General features: G+C 49.0%; 1 protein-coding gene across 1 annotated transcript in view; it reads right to left on the bottom strand.

Annotated features, from left to right (window-relative positions):
- The window catches only part of LOC129387131 (alcohol dehydrogenase class-3-like), a 762528-nt gene that overhangs the window by 165452 nt on the left and 573233 nt on the right, over positions 1-23843 (bottom strand). Inside the window, exon 6 of the mRNA XM_072286648.1 lies at positions 6606-6822. Within this exon, the coding sequence (XP_072142749.1) occupies positions 6606-6822 (217 nt within the window). The remainder of the gene's footprint in view (positions 1-6605; positions 6823-23843) is intronic.

Genomic DNA, 23843 nt, shown 5'->3' with positions numbered 1-23843 from the left:
TCAGAGAGTAAAGGCAGCGCCGAACTTCTCCGTACTCTGGCGGTGGTTCAAAATCTTGGACATCCATCACGCACACAAGAGCCGATAACCGAGATGTTCATGAATTATGGCGTGAACGGTGACGGTGAACCGAACTTTTCACACGCTCTGCCAGTTGATCGATGCTTATCCTCCGTTCTTGTGTCATCAGCTCATCAACCTTTGTAATTTTGATAGGAGTGATTGCACGCTGGCTTTCGTGCGGTCTGGGATCGTCTTTGCAACTTTCACGTCCTTCTTTGAACCGTTTGTTCTAACGCTTGACAGTGGCCAATGCAACGCAATGTTCAATGTTCAATAGGACTTAGTCAAGCTGCTGACACAGCTTGCTTCCTCAAGACCTGTCCATAATCAAATGTATATTGTATATGGGAAATAAAGCACTTACTTACTTTACTTACTTTCTTTACTTACTTACTTTACTTACTTACTTTACTTACTTGCTTGCTTGCAATGTACACGGCAGCCATACGGTCACTAATTTCTTTTTGGTAAAAACCTTCAGCTGTCAAAAACCTCACGGCACCGCGCTGCTCAAGTTCTGGAGCGTCCAATACCTCTCGCAACCATGTTCAACCCAGTGTATGTGGGCATTAAAGAACATTTATCCTCACACCTGCGTGTCACATTTGTAAATGAGAGATGCCTGTGTGCTACGCGCAGGCCTTGCAGATAATTAACAGAACCGTAATTGCGCAGGATGAATGGGCTCACTTTCATTTCACTCGCCTTCGTACATTAGAAACGCGAAGATACAATGGAATATACAAATGCCAAGATACAGCTTGATAAAGGGCAAAAAAGTGCCACTGGAAACAAAGTTCACTGCACGTATGCACAAAACCTCGCAACAAGATATCTAAACGTACGTATAAGTCTCCAATAAATCTACGTATAAACAAGGCAAATAAACATGTTGCGCAATCACAGATTCACAGAATCCTAGATCCCTCCCCCATTCCATCCACTCCCCCCGATGTATCGCGCACGACGGAAAGCGGAGCGCTTGCTCCTCACTTTTCTCCCTTGCGCACACAAGACAAAGCCACCATCGTCGTCTCACCCATCGCAGCCCCCCATCCCCCTCCCAACGTGAATCGCACATACAGCATGCGGCGCGCAGTTATGATGTTATCGCCCTTGGACTTTATGCGGAACATGAGGGCGACGGCAACGCCAGGAATGCCCCTAGAGTGTCCATATAATTGCTATCGCAATAATATAATAACAGTATCCGGCAGCTGAAGCGTTCATGGCCCATTACTTTCCGCAAGAGAAAAAGCAACAAAATCGAACTTTCACCATGCGACAATTCGCTGTGCTACAACAAAGTCCTTTTTTTCCTTTTGTGGGGCGGGGGCACCGAAATGCAGAAACGCAAAGGAAAGTATCTCCACAATCGAATCCTACTTTGGGCACCTAATTTGGCTACCGAAAGAATATCGAAGAAATCGTGAGACGTTTGGTCCACCGAGAAACATACGCATACTGCTCGGTATCCTACACCGGCTACACAGAACTTTCTGGAGAGAGCGCGCTCAGGCGAACGCGGTGCAATTCATCGAGTCCCCACAGTGATGGCGGCAAGCGACCATTGTTTCTTTTTCTCGTCTGTAGCTAGAAAGCGTCCAAAACTGCCAGGCGAAAATGCACTCGGCCAGAGAAAACCGAACGCGCACCGAAGTGCGCTGCGCGGTGGTCGGGGCAACACGAGAAAAACGCATGCGCTCTGGCTGGCTCTGGCAGCCCGCGGATAGGGGAGCGAGACCAAAAAAATTGAAGAGGCTCAATGTGTCCTCGCGATTAAAAGTCAAAGTAGAAAAAATGAATAAGAACGTAGTTACCTTGGCTGGCTTTAGTGTCTTCACTGGATGCTTTGGCGCAGGTGGAAAGAAAAATGTTAATATTCTTTTATGTGACATGACGGCACGAATGAACCACCACAACGCTTCGTCTCATCGAGCCTCGCTGCGGGCTTTGTCAACTTGTCTGATAGTGTGTTGATTTGGCTTGTCTCGTTGTATGGCCCGATGTACGACTTTGGAAAAGTTAATGAACCTTTGGCGTGAAATATTTATGGGAACATTAAACTTACAAAGTTCCGCAATTGAAAATCTAAAGCACACGTTTGGAAATGTCAATGCACCTTCCGCATCAGAAGTTTATGAGAACTTTATACCCAAGAAGTTTCGGAATTGACATCCACGCGCTCCGTAGATTCCATGATAGAGTGTAGATTCCGCGGTCTCTGCGAGATGCCCCGGCGAGCCCGTTTGCCATCAAAGCCTGTGGGATTTCGAATTCCTCTAGACTATTGTCTCTTCCGTTATCGTCGTGGATGCCACTGGTACTGTATAAATCTGTATAGAACTCCTCAGCTACTTGAACTATCTCATCCATATTAGTAATGATATTGCCGGCTATGTCTTTTGACGTATACATCTGATTCTTGCCAATTGCTAGTTTCTTCTTCACTGCTTTTAGGCTTCCTCCGTTCCTGAGAGCATGTTCAATTCTATCCATTGTATACTTCCTTATGTCAGCTGTCTTACTCTTGTTGATTAACTTCGAAAGTTCTGACAGTTCTATTCTTGCTGTAGGGTTAGAGGCTTTCATACATTGGCGTTTCTTGATCAGATCTTTCGTCTCCTGCGATAGCTTACTCGTATCCTGTCTAACGGAGTTACCACCGACTTCTATTGCACACTCCTTAATGATGCCCACAAGATTGTCGTTCATTGCTTCAACACTAAGGTCCTCTTCCTGAGTTAAAGCCGAATACCTGTTCTGTAGCTTGATCTGGAATTGCTCTGTTTTCCCTCTTACCACTAAGTCATTGATCGGCTTCTTATGTACCAGTTTCTTCGGTTCCCTCCTCAGCTCTAGGCTAATTCGAGTTCTCACCATCCTATGGTCACTGCAGCGCACCTTGCTGAGCACGTCCACATCTAGTATGATGCCAGGGTTGGCGTAGAGTATAAAGTCTATTTCATTTCTAGTCTCGCCGTTCGGGCTCCTCTACGTCCACTTTCGGCTATCCCGCTTGCGGAAGTAGGTATTCATTATCCGCATATTATTCTGTTCCGCAAACTCTACTAATAACTTTCCCCGGCTATTCCTAGAGCCTATGCCATATTCCCCCAGTGCCTTGTCTCTAGCCTGCTTCTTGCCTACCTTGACATTGAAGTCGGCCATCAGTATTGTGTATTTTGTTTTGACTTTACCCATCGCCGATTCCACGTCTTCATAGAAGCTTTCGACTTCCTGGTCATCATGACTGGATGTAGGGGCGTAGACTTGTACAACCTTCATTTTGTACCTCTTATTAAGTTTAACAACAAGATATGCCACCCTCTCGTTAATGCTATAGAATTCCTGTATGTTACCAGCTATATTCTTATTAATCAGGAATCCGACTCCTAGTTCTCGTCTCTCCGCTGAGCCCCGGTAGCACAGGACTTGCCCGCTTTTCAGCACTGTATATGCTTCTTTTGGCTTCCTAACTTCACTGAGCCCTATTATATCCCATTTACTGCCCGCTAATTCCTCCAACAGGACAGCTAGACTCGCCTCACTAGATAACGTTCTAGCGTTAAGCGTTGCCAGGTTCATATTACAATGGCGGCCTGTCCGGTACAGCTTTCACTTTAAAACAAAATGATAAACAGATTCGGAGATTAGAGCTCAGCAAAAAAAAAAAAATAGAAAAAAAAATTCACAACAGTTCCACCACCAAGGCAGGCCATTGCAGGGGATAGCAGAGACACAACTACGCTATGTAAGGTTCGTAGTTTTATCGGTGTTACGCGCGTTCAGGCAAACATTCACAGATATCATTCGACGACCTACAACTGGCTCTCATAACGCGAGCGAACGCTTCGAACCGTGTATCGGAAACTTAAGATTATGCGACCGCCAAAACTAAAGCGCGGGAACGCGATGCGCATTAAGGGACCAAACGTCTCGGCTCGCTCTTTGCACTTGCCGCATTGCGATTTCTTTCAAGATAAGGCGCTCGGCCAGCGCATGGACGCGCGGCAGATGAAGACGCGGGAGCAAGAAGGAAATGGCAGATAGGCGCCGCGTTCTTGCCCCGCCCCTAGCGCTCGCTTGATCACTTTTCTGCGCGTTCACACCGTTCTCACCCACTTGAGCATATGTAACCACAAGCTCTCGTGTTTCTCCTAGCGCTTCGCGGCGTCAGCAAGTTGTTTACCAACGATAAAAATGAGGCAGCGGTGTATCCTGCCCATCCCGACACGCGCGCGTAGACGGTGTTTTTACCGCTCCAACATTTTATACGAAGGACACTTGAAATAAATTTTGAAAACAGAAAACATTTCTATAGTGTTTTGGTAGCTTTGCTAGCCATACAGGCTCCGAAGTGCATGCTTGAAATGTCCTAAAATTTCGTCGAATAGAAAACGAGTCACGAAATCGCTTCGTTCAGGCACACACACACACACTAGGGGAAAAATGCGGCCGTGCGCCGCCGCCGGCATAACGCTGCGGAAGAGCGTCCACACCAACTGGCGGCGAGCCACTGCTGTGCTGTTGCGTGTGCTGTTTGCTTCGTCTGCTGACAGATCGGCGCTGTGTTTACATCCTTCGTTCTTAACGCGAGCTTTGTCTTATAAAGATGACGACGTCGTTGCCAGTAATCATAACCATATTGGTGTGCTGCCTTCTGTTGCAGCGTCGTCGCGTTGACAAGACAAAGAGAATGAGGTAGTAGGTGTCGCCTCCGCTTCCTTGTATTCAAGGCCCGTCTTCTCGTACAGAATCGGATGTGGCGAAAGGTCTCCAAAAAACATTTGCATTGGGACGTCTCGGTTTAGACTCATCATTGCAAAAACAATCGCAAACCATGAGAATCAAAATAAGCGAGACCAAAACAAGCGCAAGCGAGAGCTGACGCGAGCGCACGATAGTACGAAACGAGCGCGCCTGATACTACGACTACGAATCTAGCGGTCGGAAACCAGCTTGCCCCGCGCACGTCACGAAAGGGGCCCCTCTCATTGGTCTCCGGTGCTCGCGGCTAGCTCGCCACAGCGTAAAGCCGCGAAAGGTCGGTCCAGGACCGATCAATCCCGTGGCACGAATAAGCTCCCGCGCTTTCGGGGCGTGCATTTTGCCGCCGCAGGCGTCCCGCGCGCCTTTTCCCGCTAGTGTGTATGTGTTTTAAAAAGGAGAAAAAAAATGCACAGTATATACTGCAACGACAACCGGGAAATGAAAATTGTTCGTTACATCGCGAGTTTCGTTAAATCGAGGTTCGTTATATTGATGTTTCACTGTTTAATGCGCCAACTGGTGGAGGTCTGCACCAGACCACCGCGAGTTTCCCTTCACTCCTCGAACAGGCAGGACGAGTGTCCAGCGAGCTCGTGAGCAACAATTTGCCATGCAGTGAACGCGGATTAAATCATGAATGCGGGACTTAAAAGAAATGCAACCTAATGCTGACGCATTTATATCGCATTTACCGCTAAAGTGCCACTGAATTTGTTAGTACAGAGTTACGGATTCGTAAAGTTCCTGTTTCAATTTTTTACAACCTAACCCATTTCCAGCGATCTTTTACATAAGTATGGTGTCTTAAATGAAACCTCTGGTTTCTTCTCTTGCTATCTTTGTTTAGCTTACTCTTTCAAATTCGAATAACTTTTTTGAAATTGGTCCAGCGGTTCTCTCAGAGAGCATTTCTGTCTTTTGTTTTTATTGGTACAGAAAAATTATAGATAACAGATTCCTTTTAAGTATCTGCTAGAAAGCTTTATTTTTAAAAAATTTTTATGAACCCTGGCAGCGCCGGTTGCATAACGAGGCCGTCCGCAATACCAGAAGGTTGTGAGCAGGGCGCGTCCGTGCTATAAATTTTCACTCACAAATGGAAACACCGCGTCGCTATCCTCGCGCCGTGACAGCACTGCGTCCTGCGCCAACATTCAGCGCACTTGCCTCGTGTACTGAATAGAGCCACGTGCGCAGCCCGCGTATCGCTTGATCACGGCTGTTGGACTGCGAGCGCAATGCCGAACCCTGTATTCCGGCAAAGTGACGACACTTAAAAAAACGATGATGGCCGTAGCTTAACTGCTACAAAGCTGTTAAGCTTTGTAGCAGTTTCTTGACTGCCGCGAATAAAATAGAAAAGAATTACGCACTGCGGCATGCAAATGGGAAACTAAAACTACCGTTGGGGCAATTTCACTAATGTTTACTAGTCCGGAGTGACTTCACTTGAGAAATATTCTCAAAGATGAAGACACCATTTATGCGATCACAGGTGCCATGGTCCCCTAACAACATCTCAGTCCAGAGCATTTTTTTCATTGTGCGGCACCGGCTCCGCCTTCGCTTGACACAGCATTTTCTGCGACAACGGCAGCGTCGACGTTACATAAGTAAGCGCTGTTGCCGGAGAAAAGCTCTACGTGGTATCAAAATGAAAACGCCCTTGTGCTCGCCATCCATGCGCTATCAGCAGCCTCCCACGATATAGTGTTAACGTCCCGCAGTGCAGATCGTGTTCGTCGCTGAATACTTGCAAACGCACTTGCCTTTGAGAAAGCGTGCCTCGTTGATGTCTATGCCGATGATGGTCTTGGCGCCGCACTCCTTAGCACCCATTGCGACGGCGAGGCCGACAGCGCCCAGACCCCAGACGGCGACGGTGCTTCCCCGCGTGACGTGGGCCACATTCAGAGCGGCTCCGTAGCCGGACGACACGCCGCAACCGAGCAGGCACACGCGGTCCAGTGGAGCCGCCGAGTTTATCTGCACGTTTTTGTCCCCTCAGATACCTTACTGAAGGGAAGGTCCATTGAGACTTGAGTGAACAAAAGGAACGATGCATTTCACATTCGTTACCCAATTTCTGACTACCTATATGTCTTTACGTTTGCGCTTATGCCGTTGCAAAAATCATATTAATGAGTAGGAGAGGGTTTGCTAAATAAGCGATGCCATCTCCTAGCAGACAGCCGATACATGCAACATATGTTCCTTGTGGACGCATGAATGAATGTAGGCGGGATCTGGAAGACGGGCCCTGAGGAAGAGTGACAGTAGACAACACCATAACTCTGGATCTATTATAAAATGGCAGCTATATTTAAACGAGAAAGCTTCCCGTCCATTTAGTGCCTCACAAGTTCATATGGAACCCAGAATGAGATAAAGCAAATATTGAAGAATAAAGCTGCTGAAAAATTGATTATACAGGCTGCTTAGGTATCTGTTTGCGCTGCAGTAAACTGCTAATTGTGCTTCGTTGGCGCGGCTGACTGCACATTCAGAAGCGGTGTCACCGTAATGCCGTGGCGCTTGAGGAAGACAGATCACCGTTGTCCGCCCTTCCATGCTTCTCTGCTGAAATCCAATTGACAGTGTAATGGGAACTTGTGGGCGGATGCACCTCGAAAAGCAATCAAGGGTAGGAGCGACAAAGGGGCAGAGCATGCGGCCACGGTCATCTTCGTCCGCGCTAAGTTAGCAGTTCCTTATGAGGTAGCAGACAAGTAGCAATGCGTCGGCGTTTTGGTTTTGTCATTTTCCCAATCAGTCAACATAGTCACTGAAATGTGACGATGGATCTGTTGTTTTTTAATTAGGGCAGCCTCGCTGAATCTTCCTCTTCAATTTCTTTGGTTCATAGACCGTGATGGTGTTGCCAAGATTGCGTGGAAAAGGCATTTGCCCGCTTGGATAAGAGAAAATAAAGCATCTTTAATGCACAAACAAATTTATACTGATAAACATTGCTCTCGAATAATATGGCTTGTGAAAGTGGGCAGTTTGTTTTATAGAGTAGTGCGAATTATTTAAATTCACAATTTCATCTCTTTCAATGGCAACTACAAGAAAAGCAGAGGGGCTCGATTTCCTCTTCACGGGATCCACTGACACGGGGTCCATTGCACTGAGATAAAACAAACCTTCACCTACGAATAAAGCCAAAGATGTGCGCTCTAAGAACTTCTTATGAGTTGTGTCTTCGAAAGCATCAATGTCCCACTGAACGCCGCTGAGCGGTCTTTCGAGTTTTGCGCTACGAATAACGTACATAATGCAAAAAAGGGTAAGGCGTGTAGACACGGACACAAGAGAAGCGGACACTCGTGTCCGCGTCTGCAAGCCTTACCCTTTCTTCCATTATGAATCCTTACCAACTAGCTGAGCTTTGTGTCGTTCTAGCAATAATGTACCATAGCCGTGCATGCTTACTATGGTATGCGTGCCAGCTTCCAAAAGCGAGACGGCGGCATTTGCTCGCGCGCGCACCTATCTCGCCGGTTACAACCCGTCTTGCCCAGCGGCGTCGCTTCGTCGTATCAGCTCCGTTGACGCGCGCTGGTGGCGGGGCGTCGCGGCAAATGCCCTCTCCTCTCAAGCTGCATTCAGGTGACCCTTTCGTCGGCTCCGTCGAGGCGCGCTAAAAGCCGTCGTCTGTAGCCCAATAACGACACCTAAATTCCCATTGGCTGCGACGCCGCGTCAGGAGAGATTCCAGATTGGGTTGACTAAGCCCCACCTTCCATCCCCCAGTTAAGGATCTCTCTCTCTCCTGACGCGGTGTCGCAGCCCATGGGAATTTAGGTGCCATTTCGTGGCTACTGCAGCGGCCTTTTTCGCTCAATGGGCCACTTCATGCTTTCGAATCAATAAACTAGCGAAACCAGAGAATGTCTATTGAAGTTAATACAAAACTTAACAAAGACTTCGTTGCAACACAAAAAGAAACGTTGACAGTGACTATACCATACGCTAACTAGGATGAAGGCGAAAGCCCGCCCACTCACGAGCCATTCCTTACATTACTTGACATTTCCATTCTAATGCGTTCTTACTTCCTATTGTTTTCTAACATCAAAGGTCGCAGATTCCAGTGCGTGAATGAACTGAACCTTAATTACCGGTGTCTAGATTAACTTCACCCTAATTAGCACCAATATTCGCCGGTTCGACTCCCGCCATTGATTGTGGGTAGGATCGAGTGTCTTAATTAAATATATAATAATTACCCGTGCCTTAATACACGCCATTTGGCACTTGCGACCATCCCTATTGAAAAACCCACTGCCACTGGGACCCAGTGCGCCGGAATCCAGCGCCGGCATCCAGCGCGCTGCCCAGTGCAGCGCGCTGGGCAGGCGCGGCGTACTGGGAGCCACTGGCTACTCGTGCGTAAAACAGCTCTAGCGCGTTACATATGCGGTCCCTGGGCACCGTTTATATATTTTTGAATGCAGAAAGCAACAAAGAACGTCTTAGTGCAATAAAAAAGAAGTGGCTTCGACCAGGATTTGATCGTCCAACGTATAGATCCCAAGCACGGCATTTAACCGCTATGCCACGCCAGCTTTTCTTTTTTCTTTATTACCGGCTTGGCAAGTACATACAGATATTGTAAAATAAAAACTAGTGTGAGAACGTCTAGTGGTTAGTAAGACTGACGTGTCATGTTAAAATGGCTTCATCGAAGCCAAACTGTCCAACACTGAAAGGCAATTTGGTGGATCACTTAGATGTTTCAATACTTCGCTTGTATAAATAACACTCTCAATAAAATACTACATTACTGACCTCGCATGGACATCAGCATTGCGTACAGCCATACGAGTTCGCCACACGCTTTGAATACACAATAGCATTAACATGTCTACCGGCACACCGTCAGGTTCACCACATGGGAAAAACCTTATTCCGAACACAGTAATAGGGAACTCCTTTTTTAAAGTTCTTTGCAGCATATCCCAAAGAAAGCGGGCATCGTGGCAGTCAATAAAAATATATTCGACAATTTCTTTCTTGTTACGTATAAGACAGTTGTCTGACCATGGGACAAACAAGCCCTTGCTTCTTAGGCATGGCTTAACAGGCAGTGTGCCGGTATGCAGTTTGAAAAAGAATGATGTTGCATTAGCTCGTACAGGCATATTCTTCACTCGCTTGAAAACATCTCGTTCAGGCCTTAAGTTATACATAGAACGATACACTGGTGTAGGTACAAACACTTCGACGAGATCCTTATACAATTGTTTTCGTGACACTGCAACCAAGTAGTCTTTCGAAAATCGAGCGTTTAGAAGACGTATCGCAATGGAAACTTCACGCAGATAGCCCTTAGTGCCATCGGTTTCATTGCGTGCGACGATACAACGTAATCGGGCAAAGCGTCGCGCAATCTCACTTGGATCACCGTCCGCAGAAACCCATCGCTGGAAGGCGTTTCCAGCGATCGTTCCGCTCGGACGTGTTTTTCCGTAGCTCCGGAATTTCGCCCCGTTTGCTGGTTTCTTTTCCCCGCTACTGGAACTCTGTTGTTTATGGACCGCTTTGGCGGTTCGCAATTACTACTGGCGCCTATCTACAAGGTCCGTCGTCATCTACACTCTCCTGCTGCGTCGTCCAACTCGAGTTCTTGCGCGGCTTCGCGAGTGCGAGTGCCCCCGCGGCACTCGCCGCGTCGACGCGGAGCATTCAAGCTGTTGTCCGCCGCGTCGAAAGAGCGGAGCGTTGCCGATGCAACTGCCATCCAAGTCAGGAGCGTCTCCTTCGTGGGGACAAGTGCAACGTGCGAAGGCGGTACCCTGAGCATGGATACCACCAACATGGAGCAGAACAGCCCTGCTGTCGTGGCACACACCTCAGCCAAGAGAACGAAGGAAGCTACTGGCCTTCCAACGGATGAAAATGTAGCTCCAGCAGCCCCGAAAATACCTCGCTCATCACAAGGCCTGCCCGCACGACCGACACGCACATCTCCGCGTACAAAGTGGCTATCAAGCCTCGTGCTAGATATGACATCTCCACTCTGCACAACCGTATCATTCAAGCGGCCCTGGACGCCTGCCTCGAGACTTCCCAATTTCAAGGTTTTGCTCTACACAAACCCACTAATACGGTCTCAGTATGGGTGTCTACTATGGCACTAGTTTATAAACTCGAAGAACTGCAACAAATACAAGTCTAGGAAGAGTGTGTCCTTCCAGTCCAGGCGTACCTCGCCAGCGGTACCGATTTAAGACGCTACGTGGTTAATGGCGTTGACCTTGACGATGAAACCGAGAGGCTCCTGCAGGAACTATCGTGTCCCACACACAAGGTCGTGGCTGCTCGCTACCTAGGCAGCGGTCGTACGTGCCTAATCACGCTTCAAGGTCCTAATGCCCCACCTGAACGTATCCTGTATTACGGCTGCGTACTGCGCCCGCGTCCTTTCAAGCCTTCCGTTGTGTACTGCTACTCTTGCTTTAGACAGGGACACATGAAATCATCCTGCCCCTACCCACCTAAGGACGACACCGTGGAGCCTGAACCGTCGGCATCGTTTAGATGCGGCCTATGCCAAAGAAACGATTATGACATCACTTCCACGACGTGTCCTACGAAGTTGAAGGCCACCAAGAAGGCTCCACAACGCCATTCTCGACAGCCAGCAAGGACCCCTCGAGATTCATCAATGGAACAAGTCCCTGTGTACAACCGTTACGCCGTTCTGGCCTCGCTGGAAGAGGACGCTAGCCAGGTGACAAAAGCAATTACAGCGACAAGTGATGCTGCCACTCGTACCTATAGCGCAGCTGTTAGGTCGTCCACTTCACGACCGCAACGGGCATCAGAATCGATAGAAGACACGCCGCTTCCTTTGGCAGACGAAGAGTTCGAGATCGACGCTCGCCAGGCCAACCTTGAAAAGGAAATCCAACGTCTCAAGAAACGCCGTACAGTGCTCCGGCGTCGTCATGACGGAGCGCGGACGTCTAGTCCTGCTCATATGGCTAACCCGGCATCTGTGTCGAAGCCTCTTTCACCCCAAAAACTCCTGCGCTTCGTTGCGACACATCTCCAGCATCTCACCTCGGTTCTACTGGCCAATCCTAATCTATGATGGCTGCTACGTCTTCAAGTGTGCCAGAAGGCAGCTTACAGTGGAACTGTCGCGGCATGGCGGGGAAGGTCTGATAGCTGCGTCAGCATCTCAGATATGGGAAGCTGCGTGTTTGGGCTCTACTGCTTCAAGAATCCAACGGCCTGCCGCCCATTCCAGGATTTGTGGCATACTCATCGCCTTCAATGTTGGACCGTAGGCGTGCTACGCCCGATGTCCCTCCAGGAAAGGCTGCTGCGTATGTAAGATGCACTCTTCATCAGACTCGCGTTCATCCTTCACGGTGGTGTACTCTGTGGCAAGAAGTCGTGGCCGTATTGGTTCGTCTCCAACGCACGGACGTTATCATCGTTTCATACTATGCCCGCCCCTACAGCGGTCGTGCGGCTCGGTTGTGTCTCGGCTGGCTGGCGTACCTACGACAGAAACATCCTCGTTGCCCCATTATGGTAGCAGGAGATTTTAACGCGCCCCACACCACATGGGGATACGCTATTTCCAGTGCGCGTGGTACCTGTGTGCTGGACACATTTATGGACACCCAATTCAATCTGCTTAATAATGTGTCAGTGCCTACTCGTCGGAGAGACCACCCTCGCGCGCCGCCACACTCACCGGACTTATCTTGGTGGCTAGGAAGGACGACCGTCTCGTGGTCATGTGAACCCGACTGCTGGGGTAGCGACCATCATCCGATTCACCTTGGCTTATCTTCGGGCGGAACAGGCCGCCTCCGCCGACTATGTCGAGTGGTGGACTGGGATCGATACAGGACGGTATCAGCAAGCAATGTATCCATCTTCATGGTGGACCCGTCCCATTGTCTTAAGGCGGCATTAGTTGAAGCGACACGTACGTCGAGGGTTGATGAATCGCGAACTGCTCCTGATTTGCAACTTCTGCGTCTGTGGGCCTCGCGCCGCCAAGCAGAACTTGCATCAGAACGTGACCCTGCATCAAATACCCTTCGCTTAGAGGCCCAACGCCTTACTGCAGCAGCTCGGCGCCATGAACACCGCTTAGAACGTGGCTGCTGGATGGACTGGTGCTCTTCTCTCGGACCTTCGTCGTCCAATGCCTCCATTTGGCGCACCTTCCGAGTAATGGAACGTGGTCGGCGCCCTCCAGAGCCCGCAGCCTGCGACCTGTTAGCATCGGGCCAGACACCAGCAGTATTCGCAGAAACTGTCACCCACACCTTTTTTCCGGCTTTGGACACAGCACCGCCTCCCTTCGTTGTTCAAAACTGCCTTCCCGCGGACGCAGGCACGCCGCCTACGCTCTCTGACATCGAGGGTATACAAGCTGCCTTCACCATGGCGGAATTTTTAGCGGCAATCGACCTGTCGAAGCCATGCAAGGCACCAGGACCGGATGGCATACCGTATGAACTTTACAAAAACACGGAAGGCAAGGTTCTCGAAGTGCTGTTGGGGACCATAAACGAAGCTTCGGCTACAGGAGTCATTCCCGATTCTTGGCGGCATGCAGAAATGGTCCCCATTCCCAAACCCGGACAACCCCAAGATAATATCGCTCATATGCGCCCAGTAGCACTAACCTCAACGTTAGGCAAGCTGATGGAGCATATGCTCGCGACACGTATTACATGGTGGCTCGAGCGGTACTCATGGTAACATCCTGGCCAAATCGGGTTCCGTGCTCATCTAGGCGCAGAGGATGGCCTTGCGTACCTATCTTCTATGGTTCTCATCGAAGGCCGCTCCCGAAGAATTCGCACGATTCTGGCAATGGATATTCGTAAAGCGTACGACCATGTGAGTCACGAAGCAATTGTCGGAATTCTCCATTGGCTTCAGTTCCCTAGCCGTGTCTGCACATTCGGCGAAGCCTTCCTGTGCGCTCGCACCTTCTCCATTCGCCTGGCTGGCCAAGCAGCAGGTCAGTTCGTCGCACATCGGGGTGTCCCACAAGGATCTGTGCTCGCACCAGTCCTTTTCAATATTGCTCTCCTTCCACTAGCCTGGAAGCTAGCCACGATACATAACGCACACTACATAATGTAGGCAGATGACATCACTGTCTGGTCAGTTGATCCTGAAATCTGCCACCAAGAACAAGCGCTCCAAGAGGCCCTAAACATGACGCACAACTGGTGTGCTCAGATAGCTTGACATTTCCAAGGACAAAACGACGTACATGTCAGTAGCGAAGAAGTATGGGCGCCGTCTACTGGCACTCCTGCCTCTTCAGTTAACTCTGGATCAGCAACCATTACACGAGGCTTCAACTCTCCGTGTACTCGGCCTTGAAATCGATTCCTCCGGATCTGCGGGACCATGGGTCAAGAATGCAAAGCAACAGGCCGCAGAAACGATACAGTTGATACGTCGGATTGCGAGGAAATCTGGCGGAGCGAGCACCAACATGGCTCGCCTTTTTGTCCATTCTATATTGCAACCACGACTCGTCTACAGAGCTCAGTTTCATCATCTCACGAAGGCACAATGGGCTCGCCTTGAGGCCATTAATAACGAAGCTATGCGGGCCATAACGGGACTACCACGTCTCACTCCGTTGCCAACCCTACAGGCTGAGTCCCAACTCAACACTATTGACGAACTCGTACACCAACGTCAATGCGCGCGTGCCCTAAAGCCATCATATTTCGGCTCGGCTGCTTCACTGGCCCGGTACATGGGACACAAAATAGACAATCCAGCATCTACGAGACCCGATGTAGCTCCGTGGAAAAGGGTACAATTAGGTGACAATAAGCCTCTTGGTCGTCTGTATAGCCCGCTTCCTCGTCAGGCGAATGCCCATGTTTCCCGCCTTCATCGCGCCGATGACAATCAAGACTGCGACTCTTGTAGCATACACTGATGCCAGTGTTAATGGCACCATGATTCACACAGCTCTCGTGTGTCCATTGATACCAGAGGCAGGCCAAACGTGCTCGTATGTTGCCGATCCTGAACCACCGGCCTACCTTGCCGAGCTTGCTGCCATACGAGATGGCTTGGCCGCGTTGCTACCTACTGTTCAAGATGCTCGATACTCTCAAATCATCATTCGCACAGACTCGACTCAAGCCATCCACGACATACGTAGGGTGTCTCGGTCCACTCTATTCTCAGATAGCATTCACCGTCTTGCTGCCACTACGAATATCCTCATACGCCTCCAGTGGGTGCCTCGAGCAGCCCTGCCGGGTCTCCTTGAAGCAGATATGGCAACCCACCCACAGATTACAACATACCCACTTCCACACTTTCCTGAAGACGCCTGTGGACGACTGATCCTGGAAAAGGAAACCCTCCGACGTACCACGCGAGCTCTCATACCTCCGTGTGGGTCAGACCTCCCTGGTGGGTTAACCCACCGAGAGGAGGTTACGTTAAGGAGGCTACGTGTCGGGGTCGCGCTCACCCCGTCTGTGACCGCTCTCTGGCCACAACAGTACCATGGTCCTTACGGCTCACCGTGCCCATTTTGCAACACAGGAATGCAAAATGTGAGTGACACACCTATTATGGACGTGCCCAGTACTTCATCTAAGCCGTCTCCGCCCCCTCCGCGCAACAGGCCTTCGGCCTGGCCGCCCACCCGACCTTGAACGTTGGATTCATGGACCCCATCATCGTTCACTCCTAGATTTTTTGCACCGAGTCGAATCTGTTCGTGTATTTTTAACACCTTTTGTATTATGCCTAAGGGCATGCCTTCGAATTAGAAAAAAAAAAGAAACCCATCGCTTTGGTCGCGGAAGAAAACAAATCTCGACACAAGTTGCTTGAAAAAGAAATGCGTTAAACCAAGTCCTCCATTGCGCAATGTGTGAAACAAATTACTTCTGCTCGTGCGTTCCCATTCCGAACCCCAAATAAATTCTGCAAAGACTCTGTGTATTTTTTTAAATTGAAGATCGGCTCATGCATAGCACCTGCAGGACGTAGTACACCTTAGCCACTAAAAAGGTATTACACACCTTGGCCCTAGCAAACATCGAAAAGTTGTGGCCTCCCCGTTTGTTAGTTTACTCTTTCTGTCTCTCTCGCTCGTCCAGTATTCGACTGGCTCACGGCAGTTACTGAGCGGAACCCAAAGATAAGTGCCGGGTAATACACTCCACTGCATTTTGCAAAAGACTTTGGTGCATCTGGCCAATTCCCGTGCCAAAACCCTAAACATTTTGACGAACTTATGGCACTACAGGAAGCATTCCAAAAAGCTTGGGCTTCTCTCACAGCTTCTGCAGTGCTCTGTTTATCGCGACAGAATACTGCTATGTCGTCGGCATAAGCTAGAACTTTTATTTCTCTACCAAAGAATGTGTACCCGAGAAAATTATAGCTATGTAGTAACTTTAAACAGAAAGGTTCTAAATAAAGTGCAGAAAGCAAGGCCGAGGTCGGACAGCCTTGTTTTATGCTAGACATTACTGCAGTCCGCCTGCTCAATTTGTTGTTAAAAATTAAGTTTGTGGTAGAACCATCATACATCATTTTCACCCCGTCCAAAATGACTGATCCGAAATTCACATAATCAAGAAACATAAACAGGATTTGCTGTGACACCCTGCCGAAAGCTTTGGCCGAAATCTAGTTGTAGCATAGCTACATGATCTCCGATCGCATCGCAACACTCAATTATGTTTGGCGCTATATGTATATTCGTGAGTATAGTCCTACCTGCATACTTGAAGAAAAGAGCGCTACGAAGACGCGGACTAAAAGAGGAACATGTACGACGGACAAGGCGCTACTTCGAACTAAATGTTTTTCGAAGAAACAGGCTTTTATAAATAGATACAACCTGGAATGGCCCATCGTGACATCCTGACCTCCCTATCTCATTAGAAATGCTATCTCTGTTCCGGTAAGCGTCACTGAAGGGCAGCTAATGCACGTGCCCTCAGCCTTTCCAATGTAGAAAGCTTCGCCATCAATTTTCGGCATCAGAGGTAAATATTCACTCTTAAACGCAAACATATCGCTTGTCCTCTTGCTTAGCAGCGTGCTATAGTAGTCAACGAAAGCGCGTTGTATAATTTCCCTGTCATTTGTAAGCTGCTCTTGATAAACAATTTCTTTTACTTCCTTGGTCATAGCGTACCTCTTCTCTTGAATTTAAGTTCGCTTGGTTGGCGTTTCATCCAACCATACACTTTCAGCGCGTGCTCTTAAAACTGGGCCACGATATCTCTCTTCATCAATCACTTCAAGTTTCGCTTTAAGTTCTTTGATATCATGTGCAAATATACCGGCCGCGCCGCTTTCCATGATCAACAGGTATGCTAACGTACATTCCAGTTGCTTTTCTTCTTGCTTTTGTTTCTGCCGCAACACGCATGCTCTCTCTAAAGCAATTGTTTTCGCTTCGGTTTTGAACAGTTCCCAAGCTTCAACAACATTTTTTGCATCCTCAAGGAGAACTGCGTCTAATTTCTCTTTTATTCTTTTAAGAAATACTTCATCTTGCAAAAGGTTGTCGTTAAGTTTCCATAGGTGCCAATTAAATTTCTGCTCTTTCTTTTTGATACCTATCGTAACCATTAAAACAATGATAACTGAAACATACATTCTACACCATAGTCAGAAAGTAGCGGAACTAAGTGAAAGGGAACTGTTACGTTTAGCCTACGACGCGCGGTATAGCCAGCGCGGATGCAACGGACGCCGGGGCTTCATTCAAAGCGGCGGACATTTTGGCCCGTTCAGCGCTGCCGTAACGCCTCCTGCCATGCGCGTCCAGGCATGTTTCAATGCCACGTGTCTTCGTGTGTGCGCGTGTGTGTGTGTGTGCATGTTGGTGCCCACGCTTGTCAAAGCGCGACAGCCGGGGAGAGGAGCTCCCCCAACTGTGAAGCGAGGAGGTCTGACCGGCGCCGGCCCGGCGGATGCGTCACCTACTCGTCTCAACGTGTCTCTCAGCGTGTCCGTGCCCCGCATCCTGTGCGCCTCTGACGAGGCGTTCCTTCTTGCCCTCGACTCCGAGAGTATAAAAGCAGCTGCCCCCGGACGCCAAGAGAGAGGCTCCGATTTCTTCCGTTGAGTAGCGTGCTCTCCCATCTCTCCACTTCGGTCGACCTGACCGGCCGCTCTTTTGCGATGCTAGAATAAACAAGTTGTTCTGTTAGCAGTCGACTCATGCTTTGCCAGGACCTTCGGATGCTTCCAGTTGTGCCCCAGGCCGCCAGGCCAACGCTACCCTTGGGGCTTGCGACCCATTTGCACCAACTGTCTGCCAGCGGTGAGATCGCGACAACGGAGGCCAGCAGCGAAGATACGCGGTTGACTTTATGCTGAGCAGTACAACGACCATCCGGGAGCAGTGCAACGAGCCCTGTGTGATGACTGGTTGCCTGCAGCGGAACGACTGCGCTGAATTCTTGGCTGCGAGGTTTGGTGAGTGCGGGACTTTCTTCTTCTGAATTTTGCCAGGCTTTTGTTAGTGTCAGAAACAGAGCTGGTAATTGTGGTTGTCGTTGCTGCCGGGTTAGTTTGCGGCAAGACAATAGTAGGCAGTAGAGAAAGCAGCATTCAGAGCAGCCATGGATTGGAAGTCGTTGCGCAAACCGAAATTGCTGGAGCTTGCAAGAGAGTTGGGTCTGGATGTCTCAGACAAACTCAGAAAACCAGAACTGCTAAGGGCTATTCTTGAGTTAGAAGCTGAGGATGACGAGCTGTTGGAATGCCTTGAGGCCATTGAGGAGCGGGAGACGGCAAAAAGACAGGAGCGCGAACGAAAAGAGCAAAAAGAGAAAGGAAAAGAAGAGCGTGACCGTCAACACGCTTTGGAAATGAAGCGTCTCGAGGTAGAGATGGAACGCGCTCGTAATGGAAGTCAGGCACACAGTGCAGGAGAACGAGTATCGTTCAAAATGACTGACCTGATGCGGCCGTTTAAGCTTGGAGAGGACATTGGTTTGTTCCTGGTTAACTTTGAGCGAACGTGCGAGAAGCAGGGGTTCTCTCGGGAAACGCGGCCACAGCGCTTGCTCACTTTGTTACCCGGCGAGGCGGCCGACGTAGTAGCTCGCTTGAAGAGAGAGGAGGCAGAGGATTTCGACAAAGTGAAATCGAGTCTGCTAAAAAAGCACAGGCTGTCAGCGGAGGCGTTCCGCCGGAAGTTTCGGGAAAATGAGAAAGGCAGAAGTGAGTCATATACAGAGTTTGCCTACAGGCTTATGTCAAACATGCAGGAGTGGCTCAAAGAAGAGAAAGCGTTTGGTGACCACGAGAAAGTTCTGCAGTGTTTCGGGCTGGAACAGTTTTATAGTCGGTTACCTGAGAACGTGCGGTACTGGGTCTTGGATAGGCCAGACGTTAGTACGGTGGCTAAAGCCGCCGAGCTAGCCGAGGAGTTTGTGAGGCGTCGGGCTCGCGGAGCTAAGGACGGTCAAAAGGGTGAATTTGGCTCCAAGTTTGAGAGGCCGAAGTTCACGCCCATGAGAGCAAGGGGGGACACACTACGTGTGTCCCCCCCGACCGAACGTAAGGAGACGGCGGCAGCCGAAGCCGAACGCAGAAACCGGTTCGAGACAAGGCAAGCGCGCCTGTGTTATACGTGCCAGAAACCGGGTCACTTTTCGGCGCAGTGTCCAGAAACAAAAACAAAAGTCGTGTTTTTGTCATTATGCAGCACTGACGAGAACATGAAGCTTCTCGAGCCTTACATGCGAGACCTCCTCATGAACGGGAAAGAGTGCCGAGTGCTTCGTGATTCCGCAGCTACAATGGATGTAGTTCACCCCTGTTACGTAGAACCCGATATGTTCACGGGCGAGTGCGCATGGATCAAGCAAGCCGTGGAAGCTCATAGCGTGTGTCTGCCCGTAGCAAAAGTGCTTATTGAAGGACCTTTCGGAGCACTTGAGACGGAGGCCGCAGTGTCATCTATGCTGCCCCCCCCAGTACCCGCACCTATTTTCGAACAGGTCCGATCACCTCCTGCGCGAGAAGGGGCTTTTGTTTGGTGAGGCTAGCGTTCAGGCCTTAACCAGATCGAGAGTTCGGGAGCTAGCTGCATAGGCGGTAGTTGCGGGGCCGACGTCGAACAATGAGAAAGATTCGGAGGCGCAGCAAGCTGATATTCAGAGTACGTCCGAACTGAATAATATTGAGCCTGTAGCGTTGAAGGCACCAGATACTGGAGAGGAAATGCCCGACACGGGAAAGTTAGAAGAGCTATCTGCAGATTTGCTCATCGCGCCTACGATAAACAGTTCAAAATGTTTGTAGTACTTTTGGCAAAGTAGTGGGCTTGTCGGCATTACTTCCTGAATAGCCCTCCTATAGTTGTGTAGCCTGTCTCTCCTACATTTATGATGTGGCAGTATTAAATGCCTTATCCTTTCCAACTAACAATTTCTTGGAAGTAAGCACTTTCTGTGCTTGTGTTTTCTTTATCCTCGTCTTCATGGGATCTCGAAATCTTAAATTGAATGGTGGAGGGAAGCTCTGCTTGTCATGTTTCATGTACTTTTCCTGACATTAAACTGCAACAAATCACTTTGCAGGTAGAAAAGAACCATATGGCTACAGCGATCAATGAAGAAATAGCTTCATCGACGATGGCTCGCCTTTGGGCATCGGAATGAAGCTACACAAAGGCATCGCCAGCCTCGCCCGTGCCTTGAAACATTGGTTTGAATAAGACTAATCTTCAATGTAGCACGGCCACAAGACTTGCCACCGCATACAAGGCTTAGTACAAGCTCTAAATATTGTACAGGAGGCTAGAATAAATGACCCTCCATGCAGTCACACTTTCTATATCTGTGGTAAATGGGACCATTTCAGGCAGAACACTGACATGTGATTACGTGTTTTCTCTCAAAGTTACTACGCCGTGAGTTTGGAAACACATTACCTATTGTATGCGCACCATACATAACATTTCTGTGTGCTAGCCTGACAGTAGACTTACGAAACATACAATGAAGTGCATATGTACCCGCTACAGCATGCCGTACTTCAACACCCTTATGGCAAAGGCTATTATATTGCTCATCACACCCTTACACCTCATGGGTCAAAGGGTAATATGTTGTTCAAAACACCCTCAAGGGATGGGGTGTTATTGGAAAATAGAACAACCATCATAAGGGTGTAAAAGCCAGCCTGTAAAAGCCAGCTTTTTCCAGGGTGCTAGAGGGTTAGCTATAGACACTCAAGAAACCCTTAGGGGTGTAAAGTATTTTACAGTGTAGCGAAAGAAGGCTTAACTTGTTTCGGGGCCGTAAATGTTGTCACAAGCTGGTCGCAGTAAGATTCAGTACGCGCCCAACTAACCGTCAGCATGGCCGAGCTGCTTTTCGCTGCGTCACGGCAGGCGCGGCGAGCGTCCTTCATAAGTAACAAAAAAAGTACCAAATTGATTATCAACAATGTTGGGGGTCAGAGAAAGCGCCACGAACTTGTGTTGTCAGTGCATTAAAACGCGAAACTTAAATGCGCATCGCGGCCTAGCTGCTTTTCGCTAACCACGTCACAGTGCCAGGCGCGCCCACCGCGATCAAAGCAGAAAGCTGGGCTAGTTGGTGTGTCATGATTATTCAAAAGAATAGCGCAAAGTAGCAGGGACAATGACAGAGAATACGACAGGACGAGCGCCAAACATCAAAGTATCCCAAAAAGTAACGAAATTATTCACAATAATGTTTGGTGTCAGAGAAAGCGCGAAAACTTGACGCAGTAATATTCAGTACACACGAAACTGCGTCACAGCGCCCTGTGTGACTATAGCGTGCCCAAAAACTACCGAAATAAGTTATAATAATATTGGGGCTCATAGAAAGCGTCGCAAACATCTCCCAGTACGAGTCATTAATTCAAATTACTTGCACCACCACGGCCGCACTGTTTTTCGTTAACTACTTCACAAGTCTAGCCTAGGTGCCGTGCCGTAGGCGTAATTGCTTCAAAGGCATCGCCGACTATCGAACGAAATTTCTCACCTTGCCGTAGTCCAATAGAGCAGTGGTGACAGTAGAAGTTCAGAAGGAACGCGAGAATTCGCCGGGAGCCAACTAAACCATGCGAAATCCAAAAATAGAAAAACAGGCAGACGCTTAGCTAAACAGGCCAACGGTCACATGCGCAGACGGTCTCGCTTGCTTCGGCGGTGTGTTTGACGAATGACGCATGCATACGGCTCGTCATTCGCCGATTCGCCTGTCAGTAGTCAACGGAAGTAAGCCGCAAAGTTTAATTTAATTTATACCCAGATATTTTTACTTTTCCCGGGTAAGAATTAAAAAATATGAAACAATTTCTGTTAACTTCATTTCACATGCCCTTGTTTTTTCGATGCTCGCGGCAGCAAACGGTCGGCGTTAATACTAGCGTGATGTATTTTCTGTTGCCAGTTATTGCCGAGTGTCCCCTCCTGTATAATTTCTTTCTCTATGCGGTCGTCGTCGTGTTTCACCACACATCTCTCACCCAAGAAAGTTGTTTCTCTTTAAACAACTTTGGTCTGAGGAGTGGACTTGCAGGAAGAGCAGTGATTTCACTGGCACTTATCGCACACATGTGAAAGTTCAGTCTTTCGCAATCTTCACTCATTCATAAAGCACACGCACACGACACCAAGCAGTAACATTAGCACATACAGAAACAATAGTTTGTACCGAGTTTGAAAGATGCGAGACTCTCCTGAGGTAGTCGGCCCCGAAGATATCACTGCCTTTGATATTGTCACGTAGTAGTGACGGTGAAGAAGGCAGCAAAACTGACTACCGAAATTTATTCGGCGAACTTGTGCCCTCAAAAGCAGGCTACAGTCATAGAACAACGATAGCGGCGAACAAAATCGGCGATCGGCGAAAATCTGATCAGAGGGTCAAGCGCGTCGGCTTTTATACATCAGTCATCGGAAGTTCCAGAGTAATCTATGGGACCCGCGTGTCTGTTAGAATGTTCTGCATCATTTGCGTTGCGCGATGAAATCAGATTACACAAGGCTCGGTGACCACAGACAGCGCATAGAACTACCGATAACTTTCGAGAAACTTCCGATACATGTAAGCGCGTCCTGCGCTGTGCGATAACATTCGTTAGGCGGTGAAACGTGGTCACTTGATAAAGATAAACAAGTACACGTGTCAAACACACTTCTCAAAAAGCATCGTCCCGATGCTACAAAAATAGGAGAGCCAAACACAAATGGAAATTAATTAAACGAAAGTAACAAAACAACGAAAAGAAACAAAGTCCAGAGTAACACAGTCCAAAAAACAAAGCCCGAAGCTCCGCTGCGCAATGTCCCAAAGTTCATTAGCGCTGGTAGACCTGCTTCAGGCGCACAACGTGGACTACTTCACGTCGTGAGCGGCGCCGCTGTGATAGCGAAAGGTCATCGCATACGACCTGATAATCGAGTGCCCCAATGCATCGGATGATCTTGTAGGGTCCAAAACAGGGGCGTAAAAGCTTCTCGCTAAGTCTTCGTCAGTGTAATCGGGTCCAAACCCAAACACGGTTCCCGGGTTGGTACTGCACGTAGCGTCGTCGAAGTTTGCATTGTCGCCTCAGCAGGCGCGCGAGCTGTCGGGCGTATTCGGCGCGCTGGAGATAGGTGGCGACGCCAAGGTTCTTTTCGACGGTGACGTGTGGCAGCATGGCGTCGTCGTCCGGTTCCTGCCTTAAAACAGCTTGAACGGCGTGATCTGTGTTTCTTACACGGCCGTGTTTCATCATCATCAGCAGCAGCAGCATCAGTCTCGTTACACCCACTGCAGGGCAAAGGCCTCTCCCATATTTCTTCAACTACCCCGGTCATGTACTAATTGTGGTCATGTTGCCCCGACAAACTTCTTTTAATCTCATTCACCCATCTAACTTTCTGCCGCACCCTGCTACGCTTCCCTTCCCTTGGAATGCAGTCCGTAACCCTTAATGACCATCGGTTATCTTCCCTCCTCATTTCATGTACT

Source organism: Dermacentor andersoni, chromosome 2 (assembly GCF_023375885.2).
Source record: "Dermacentor andersoni chromosome 2, qqDerAnde1_hic_scaffold, whole genome shotgun sequence".
Classification (NCBI taxonomy): domain Eukaryota; kingdom Metazoa; phylum Arthropoda; class Arachnida; order Ixodida; family Ixodidae; genus Dermacentor; species Dermacentor andersoni.
This window is presented reverse-complemented; position numbering and strand designations above follow the sequence as displayed.